The 9,822-nt window shown below is 39.3% G+C and overlaps 1 protein-coding gene and 2 long non-coding RNA genes across 3 annotated transcripts; 1 reads left to right on the forward strand and 2 right to left on the reverse strand.

Annotated features, from left to right (window-relative positions):
• The first annotated feature begins 570 nt into the window (after positions 1-570).
• LOC113673831 (uncharacterized) lies at positions 571-1,681 on the forward strand. Its single transcript, XR_016186023.1, has 3 exons — positions 571-715; positions 901-986; positions 1,515-1,681. It is a non-coding gene; the product is annotated as an uncharacterized LOC113673831 (long non-coding RNA).
• A 1,394-nt stretch (positions 1,682-3,075) lies between these two features.
• On the reverse strand, positions 3,076-9,057 carry LOC149046643 (uncharacterized). Its single transcript, XR_016186024.1, has 4 exons — positions 8,923-9,057; positions 4,293-4,397; positions 4,031-4,148; positions 3,076-3,275 (listed from the first exon to the last, which is right to left on the reverse strand). It is a non-coding gene; the product is annotated as an uncharacterized LOC149046643 (long non-coding RNA).
• Positions 5,891-7,922, reverse strand: LOC149046644 (uncharacterized). Its single transcript, XM_089202618.1, has 2 exons — positions 6,116-7,922; positions 5,891-5,937 (listed from the first exon to the last, which is right to left on the reverse strand). The coding sequence occupies exons 1-2, from the start codon at positions 7,920-7,922 to the stop codon at positions 5,891-5,893; spliced, it is 1,854 nt and encodes a 617-aa protein (XP_089058744.1).
• Positions 9,058-9,822: the final 765 nt, after the last annotated feature.

The following is a 9,822-nucleotide window of genomic DNA, read 5'->3' on the forward strand; positions in this document are numbered from 1 at the left end:
ATGGGCGTCTTTATTGTTAAATCATATTTGAATTTTGTCAGTTTTGTGCCGTGGAAAGGGGGTGAGATGTTTTTTCGCATTCGGGAATCTTTACTGAGACAATTGGACAATTTCCGAACGATTTGCTACACACAATTTTGCCCGATCGCGTGGCGTTTTTATACATGGCGTATAAAAAGTTTTTGCAAACAAAATGGGTGAAAAATCTTGGCCCAGTGATTCTATCTTCGTGTAATGGTGATTTTTCATCAAATAACGCATTTTAAGAGAGCGAGAGTAGGCTTATCCATTATATACTCAGTATTCAATTGAAAAAAATTGTGACAAGACAAAACATTCTCTCAATAGACACGAGACAGATACGATAATCTTATGCATGGCCATCGACTTCTCTCAGTCACAATGCAGAGTGGGGGAATAACTTACCTAATGCAGTTATTTATTGCTTTTTATTTGCCCCAACTCGTAGTTAATACACTCCATTCCTTGTCACGTATGTCATACATGTTTCAAGCGCAGCAGGAATATTTTAAAACTTTTCTGATGCAATTATTTGATGCTTTTTGTTTGCCCTAAATGTAAATCTATTCTGGTTATCAGAATGGACATGCGCGTGACACTTGTGCTGGTGGTCTTTGTTGCCATTACAATGGGAAAACGTTTGAGGAGCCGTTTTGATTTCAAAGAGGATGATGAGCTACCACAGGATGACAATGTAAGAATACTTTTAAGTTAGTGCAGTTACAGGAGAGCTTCCTTTAAGATACTACTACTGCGTTGTGTACTATTTCCTTTACTGATGAAGATTTCTATAAATACGAAGTAAAGAATCTGACTGATCGAGAAGGATAACCAGTTGGTTATTCACTTTGGTAGTAATGATTACAATGTGCGTTATAGATCGAGACCATGAATGACCCTGGTTGTCTACGTTTTCCAACTATTCTTGGACCTTCAAGTCACACTTGCTGCCCGCCAAAGAGATGGTAATTATCCTATAAGAAACAATTTTAATAAAAGCTCACTTTTTCAGTTGAGTTAAAGATTTAACGATGATACCATGCCATCATCCCTTCACTGTCGCTGTCCCCGTCTCTGTTACTGTCACTGTCGCTGTCCCCGTCCCCGTCCCCGTCCCCGTCCCCGTCACTGTCACTGTAACTGTCACTGTCCCTGTCTCTGTCTCTGTCTCCGTCACTGTCACTATCATTTTCACTGTCACTGTCACTGTCACTTTTCCTGTCACTGTCACTGTCACTGTCACTGTCACTTTCACTTTCACTTTCCCTTTCACTGTCTGTCACTGTCCCTTTCCCTTTCCCTTTCCCTTTCCCTGTCCCTGTCCCTGTCACTGTCCCTTTCCCTTTCCCTGTCCCTGTCCCTGTCACTGTCCCTGTCCCTGTCTCTGTCTATTTTACTGCCTCTTTCTCTGTCAATGACAGTGTCATCATCATTGTTATATTCCTCGTCATCCTTGTTATTGACATCTCATTTTATTTCATTTTTTTTTTCAGCGTTGGCCCACATGGATGGTGCGTCAATTGATCTACAACAGTGTCAATCCACGATACCAGAGCAGTGCATCTCTGCCTGATTTAACAGCCAGAAAATAACCATGAAAGCTAATTGTAGCCAGCACCTCTTTAGAATAGAATTCTATGAATAAACTTCAATAACATACTGTCTGAGTGATCTCTTGTCGCATTAAGAGGATAAAAATTTATAAATTGCTAAAAAAAAAATAGGTCTCTAAGATTGATTGAAATAGGGACTTCTAAATGAGGAGAAACTTCCAAATTTTAGTCGAGATTGCGCTACAAAATCAACACAATCAATAAATATTTTAGAGTACAAAGAGCTATTCTAGTCCAATCGCTCCAGTATCTATAGTCCTAAACCTGTTTTAAACTTTTGACACAGAGAACTTTCTGAAACCTCATTATATTTTGAATAAATGGATAACTGAAAGTTTCGTTAAAAGCACCTTTCTAATCATAAATATTACAAACAATTTACAGCTTTCAATTCGGCAATAAATAAGCCGCCAACAGGGACTTTTAAGAGCAGATAGTTATTGAAAGTTGACTGCCCGCTTCATAGAAGAGAGAATGGAACGATAAAATCCGGAGAACATAGATAAAAGCGTTTTCAATTAACTTCTTTTGTTTTCGCCGGGTGGAACAGAATTGTCCTGCTGAAATGTGTTCTACTGACTGCTTTCTTCAGTTGAAGACTGTTAGTGATGGCTAGGGCCGAATGAATACGTTTATATGTCGTCAAACATGCAACCAGGTTGATAGCTTCCTAAGTTTCTCTAAAAAACCGAAATTTTAATACCAAACTCTTTAAAAACGGTAAAATATCAATGATGTAGAGAATATCAGTGGCAAGTTTTAGAACGCTGGTAACGTTCAGCTGTTTTTTAGGTCGAAGGCCAATGCAGGAAACGCAATAAATAAACATAGTCCTTCAGCTATCTGCCTTTAGGAACGTAAAACCAATCAGCTCCTGTATAACATCGGTAAACTCGGCTACCGCGCCTTTATGCATTTTAAGGTGAACTATTCTCGACATTGCTTTGAACTACTAATTCGACATTCCCCTCATAAAAAGGCCCAATCCTTTAATCCTTTTACACGCCATTTTTCGCAGAACAGGTTCGCTAATAGACCTTTTTTCTAACTTTCCAAGCACCCACTCAACTCATAAGCTTCAAATGTCAAGTACTAATACGCACCACCCTGTCGTTTCACCCGCAACGCAACAGTCTTTGGCCCCGGGGGCATGCATTTTGTGCAAGAGGTCTGTGAGGGGCTTGGTACTTAGAATCGGTAGAACCGAACCCTCGAGGACTTCTTGAGTGCTCACATCGCTCGCCGACTCGAAACGCTTGGGTTCGCCGTTCGTGTCGCAGCGCCAATGAAAACCTGAGGTGTGTGGCCTACAATGCCAGAGCCTATTTTGCTTTCCATATCATGGGGGACTATGAAGGGTCCAGGAGTATTTCTACTCTCCCAGGAAAGGGTGGTACTCTTTACTGAGAAAAGCTCGATTCGTTTAACTCAAAACAACCGTGAAAAACGCCAATAGGCAGTTATTTTATTTCAAAGATCAGTGGAGCTTATTATTTCTATTTTTCTACCGGTTACGAAAAGTTTCGGACTTGAATGGAACATGAAATCGCACGTTTAAATATCTTCACTAGCTCCACAAAATCTCTGTACTTTCTTCGATTTGCGCTCACTTCGGTTTAATGACATTTTCCATCCCATTTACTGTAAATCATTAAAAATAAAGTAGAGTTCTAATTAGGTATTACAAAAAATATTTAAAAGCTGAAAAGAACTCGGTAGGGTTCATTACACTGCGCGGATACTCCATATAATTGTGCTTATTACAAAATGCTCGGATATGAGTGGTTCCTTACAGCCCCTATCTGCTTTAAGTACAAAATGTCTGATTTTACCTGTCCGATTACAAACACTGGTTACTGGACAGAATCGGGCAGGCCAAAACAGACAATTAACGAGCCAATAAAAATTAAACATTTAAAGTCATTGGCCAATAAAACTTAACTACCTAACCAATGCCGGCCAATCGAAACAAAGAAAAACTTTTTAAGCAAGCAGGTTGAGAGGTTCACACTGAAAACAAACATGGAAGAAATTAACTAGTCTATTGACTGGTATTCAGGGTATGTGCCCTTACATTAAATATTTAATTCCTGAGTTTCTCGCATTTTGTTATCGGCACAGGTGGCCGTCGCACTTCATGTCGGACAATTCAGGGGCAATCACGCTCATAGTTTCATATAAGTCTTGCGCTACGCGCTTGGACAGTTTGAAATCACTCGCTAGGTTACTCCCTGAATTATACTACACTCATCCCTGTTAATGCTTGATTAGTACACGTATGGTAAACTGAAATGGCGACTTTTTATGTATGTGCGAGGTTTCTCAACACCTAAATATTTGTAAAAATGTCATGCCTCAACTCAACTCATATGATTTAAATGTCGAGTAATACTTACCAAGTTTGATCCGGAGTGCAACAGTTCGTGGGAGTGGTAATAAAACGACGGTAGCATTTTTTACAAGCTCTCTTCTTCCAGGGCCACCCTTGCTGGAGAATCGAACTTTACCTTGTATCTATGAGAGACATCAGCAATGCACTATTAAAATAAGAGCATAAGTACCTCTCATGTCGATGTGTGAGAAAATAAAACAAAAGCCAACAGACAAGTAATTACATGTAAATATTTACTATTTATCAATAGCATCATGACACCGTACCTCATCACCCTGTTTTAAGCCAAAACGGCTCCTCAAATGAAGTCCCATTGTCATGGCAACCAAGACTATCAGTATAAGTGTCACGCGCATGTCCATATTGATAACCTGAATAGATTTGCATTAATTTAACAAAATGTCTTGAATTGTGGCAAAATGATGAAATTCGGAAAGTTCCATCAAATGATTAGACAAGAAAAAAAAAACAGAAAACAGTCGTGGTTTCATTTGCTGCCAGAATTATTAAAGGAGTCTACTAGGCGTAGATACAAGAAAATTGATTATTGTGCATTAGACAATTATCTATTAAATGACAATCTTTAATGAGGAAACTTTTTCACTAAAAAGTGGTTTACAAAAAGGACCTCGAAAATTAAAAATTAAAAATTTACAATGAATAAAAATGCTAAAAGATGCTATTAAAAACTAATGTATCTTATGTGTAATACAAAACTTAAATCAATGAATTAAAAATCTGACGCTTCAAAATATTTACATTATCAGAGGCTCGTATAGTTTTGTCCAGCGAGTTAAAATCACTTACAGCATGATAGCCAGTTCTTTGTTTACCCCAGTTTCTTTTAACGGATGGAATTTTGAGGTTTTCTTTATTTCTTGTGTTGTAACTATGCTGTTCTTGCTGAGTGACTAATGTTAATTCGTGATGCGTGAGACCATTAAGACATTTATATACATGTACGCATCGGCGCTGGAAGCGCCTTTTTTCTAGTGTTAACCACTTCAGTGTAGTTAACGCATCAGACGCAGAGGAATACAGTGGTCGATCTAATATTATTTTAGCCGCCTTATTTTGAAGCACTTGCAAACTAGACATTAAAGTTACATTATGTTTGTCTCCCCAAACTAAATCAGCATACTCGAATAAGGGCATAACAAGGCTTTTATAAAAAAAGGATGCGCGCCTTAAACGGTAACAAATGCTTAATGCGTCTAAGTAGGCCAAGCCTTTGATTTACTTTCCCTGCCATGTATTCGACATGATTTGTCCACGAAAAATCAGACGATATTAAGATTCCAAGATATTTGAAAACAAGTAACATTGTTTATACAATGATCAAAGATTGAAACAGTTAGAGCTATTTTCCTCTGTAACTTCTTGTTACTGCCTATAAGCATGCATTTGGTTTTGTCCAGATTCAGTGTTAACTTATGTTCATTCAGCCATTTCGCCACAGCCAGGAGGTCTTGGTTGAGCTTTTCAGTCAGCTCCTGAGAGGAAGACCCATAGCAGTAGATCACCGTGTCATCTGCATAAAGTGATGCTTGACAGGCATCTAGAACGCTTGGCAAATCGTTAATGTAGATGACAAATAGCAGAGGACCCAGAATACTTCCCTGAGGGACCCCATGGGTAACTGGCAATTCATCAGACAACTCATTCCCACAACATGTACGCTGTTTCCTGTCAGTAATGTAAGAGCGGAACCACTGAAGCGAGTTCTCACATAAACCAATTTTGGAAAGCTTGCGTAACAAAATCCGATGGTCCACGGTGTCGAAAGCCTTGGTTAAATCCAAAAACACGGCCCCACACAGTTTACCTTGTTCCATGTTCAATAAGACTTCATCAGCAAATGATGTCAAAGCAGATTCAGTAGAGAGCCCCTTCCTGAATCCAAACTGTTTCCTTGTGAGAAGGTTGTTAATAACCAAGTACTGGTACAACTGGGAATGCACGGCTTTCTCGAGAATTTTACTGAGTGTCGGTAAAATAGAGATAGGTCGATAGTTCGATGCATTTGACCGGTCGCCTGATTTAAACAAGGCTGTAATTTTTGAGCATTTCCACAATTTAGGAAATTTACCAGTAAGAATCGATCGATTCAACAGCTTAGTGATGGAGGGAGTGATTGTATTAGCAGATCTCTTGAGTAGTCTAGCACTAATTTTGTCCAAACCAATTGCTTTATTTGTCTTCAAAGAGGTAAGCTGCTGAAGCACAAACGATTCCTCTAGTTCAGTTAACTGGAACTGAGACAACGGTTGTTCTAAAACCAAGTTGCAATTCGACCAGGTAGTCGTTATTTTGTCAGCTAGGCGCTTGCCTATGGATGCAAAGAAGCTATTCAAAGCAACAGCAATGGATTTGGAAGTGGTGTGCTGAATGCCATCGGAAATGATGCACTGAACCTTTTCTGAGGATGAATTACGATTGCATGCTTCGTTTACAGCTTTCCACATTTTGCCGTGATCTCCTCTGGCTTCCTCGATAATGTCACAGTAATATTTCGACTTAGCAGATTTTACTAAGCGGTTTACTTTGTTCCTCAGTTTCCTGTAAGTGTTCCAGTGCTTTTCTGAGTTCGATTTACGTGCTTTACGATGATACCAGTCTCGATCTCTCATTGATTCGCTAATTTTGCTATTCATCCAAGGAAGAGGTGTTCCCTTCACACGTCGTCGTTTGACAGGTGCATGATCGTCTGCAACTTCTGAAAACAGTTTGTTCCAAGTTAATAAAGCGTCATCGATATTGTTTTCATTGTCAACGACGTGCCAAGGAACATTCCTAAGATCTTCGTTAAATGAATTCGCATCGAAATTCTTGTAAGAGCGATACTCAAACATTCTTGGATGTGCTTTTGTGTGCACACCAATCTTTAGAATGCAAAACACCAGGTAATGGTCGCTCAATGGAAACGGAACAACACCAGATTTAACAATGCGATGTTCATTATTGACAAAAATCAGGTCAATCAAGGTCCGTGAGGTGTCAGATATTCGAGTAGGCTCTTTTATCAGCTGTGTGAAGTCAAAAGCGCGCGAGAAGTTGAGAAGTAGTTGTTTGTCTTTCTTGGGCAATTTTGAATTAGGCATCATGTTTGCGTTTAGATCTCCTAAAATGACCACATCCGATTTTTCAAGATCAACAGCAGGCATACTATCTCGCAGAGACGAAATAAAAGTGCGGAGATCGGCATCTGGTGCTCTATAAGCGCAACATAATAACGTTGGCTTACATTTATCTCGAATTAACTCAATCCATAAACATTCCTGTCCACCAGTATTGATATCATTCCGCAAACGAAACGCCAAATCTTCTCTTACATACATAGCAACTCCGCCATATCCCTCTTTATTGCCAGTGCGATCTAACCTTATGCACACAAATCCAGGGAGTTTTATTTCAGCATCACTTGTTGAGGAATCCAGCCAAGTCTCGCACAGAGTTAGCACGTCAAAAGTTTTGTTGTTAATTCCCTCAAGACGCAGAGAGTCGGTTTTGTTTGCGAGACTTCGTATATTCAAGTGAGCAATCTTGAGACCTCTAGTGGACTTGATATCAGCAAATGTCTGGTAGCCGGGATTAATCTCAATGTCACCAGCAAGAGCAATAAGAGTCAAAGCAAAACAGGCACGATGAAAAAGCTTACAAAGCATAACACTCTTCAGTCGTCCATTAGACTCTTGCCTCCGGGTCGGTTCGTTTCGATGAAATGAAGCACCAGCAACTTCAGCCCTGCAATTCATCTGGGAAACAAAATACGTCTCTCTATCGTTAAGCAAAGTGTTCTCATATACATCTGAGAACCTGAAGAACTCCAAAGTGATGTAAATACAGAGAAACACACATAAATTTGCGGAGAGCTTGAAGCCGCGTCCGAACGCCATGATAAAAGTATCACCTCGTGGGCGTTGGATAAGTAGGGCGTGTGATTATCAAATGAATGCCGCAACTGAAGACAAAGAATCATGGTTCTAGAGGTTCCAATATAGGTTCGGCGGGATGTGATAATGGGATGTGGGATGGGATAAGAGAAATTTTAAAGGCGAGATGCGGGATGAAAATAGGAAGGCGAGACCGGGAAGGCGGGATAGAGGATAGGACGGGTATAAGCCCGTAACGTCCAGCGAAACGAGTATCACTTTTTTCGGAAGCTCTGTTTCTTCCCATGAAGTTGATGAAGTCTGTTGTATCTCTGAGATATGACTCCTAGTGTTAGGCGATCGGCTGAAGAATTTTTATCCACTACTGTGACAGTAAAACTCTACTGTTGGTCCTTCTGATGATGGAGGGTTTTTTTTTTGTCTCATTTAGAAATGACCGTAAACACACCGAGGAACATCCGTTTTTTAAGCGTTAAATACGCATTAAGTCTTTTCCTTTTTCCATAGTGATAGTACATCATAAATATTGCAAAGGCTAATTTGTCCATTAGTTGGTGGTGAACTAAAGCAACTTGGGTTTAACCCAGCGGGATCGGGATTAAAATGTTCATTGCAGCGGGATGGCGGAATGGCGGGATGGAATGAAAAATATCGGCAGAATGCGGGATTGAAAAAGTCTATTTTGGACCCTCGGTTCTAGGCTTATAATATGTATTTGAAATGTTAACTTATGAACACCTAACGCATTTCAGTCTGCATCAGTTCGGACTGGACTCAAAACTTGCGGGGTTGTTCCTTCTGGAAGTGAAGCTCTAGTGAAAAGAAGCTATTACATATTTGCTCACATGGAGTTTAGTCGATCCCCGAACTAATGCGTTGTTTTACCCTCATGCACGGCTGATAGGATACAAATGCTGTGCAGTTACGAGAATTGTGATGAGTTCCCGCATTAGGGGTTAAAAGTGGCCCAAAATCACACATAAACTTTGATCAGATATCATACCTTTTCGAAACTTCAGATAGATGTTCTCCCTTGGAGCAATACTAGTCGATTGCGATGACAAAATAGATCTCTTTATCTATTGCTGAAGTAAATAAGAAACTTCATTGAACTTTTTTCCACCCTTTAGAGAGCCAATAAAAAGGTAAGTTATTAATATTACTTAATTATCTTATTTTATTTTATCATATCTATCAAAGTATCTTACAAGTGACCATCCTCTTTGTGAAACATAGGCGCCTTTTAATGGCTCGTTCATACACCACTCTAAAGGAACAGCCTACTAAGACCTTCCCTAAGGGTTTTTCATGCAAACATTTGAGATGTTTTCCACAGTTGCATTTACTCCACGCTTAAACCCAAAACCCATATTTAATACAATACAATAAAACGCAATATTCTTTAGTTAACGAAGGTGACGTAATTAACCCAATGAGTTATCTAACTTACGGTTTTCACAGCAGTACAAATGCATATATTAAATAATGACTAATCAACACTACCTATTTGCTTAAGATCATTATCAAGGCAATTAAAAAGGGTGGCAGCCCTTGGAAAGATTTACGTAAAACCCTATACCAATTTAGAACAAAACATCAATCCAGCTAGTAATTTATTTGTTTCGCCATTGTTTTGTATACACCTGGTTAGAGGGAAATTTTCCCTCTAGGAAAGATTTCTGTTTAACTCCATACTTTCAAATCAAATAACTCTACGTATCATGAAGTCAGATTTTAATTCCGTTATTGGTTTAGTTACGCCCTAAACTAACCATTTTATTACTTTGACCCTCATCAACCCTCGGTGGGTTCAAAGGAAAGCGACCTGTTCTAATGAGAATCCTTTATTTAACATAGATTAGCATAAATGCATAGTGACCTGAACTAATTAAACCACCTAAAT

The sequence above is a fragment of the Pocillopora damicornis genome, chromosome 4 (assembly GCF_964200805.1).
Source record: "Pocillopora damicornis chromosome 4, jaPocDami1.2, whole genome shotgun sequence".
In the NCBI taxonomy this organism is placed as follows: Eukaryota; Metazoa; Cnidaria; class Anthozoa; order Scleractinia; family Pocilloporidae; genus Pocillopora; species Pocillopora damicornis.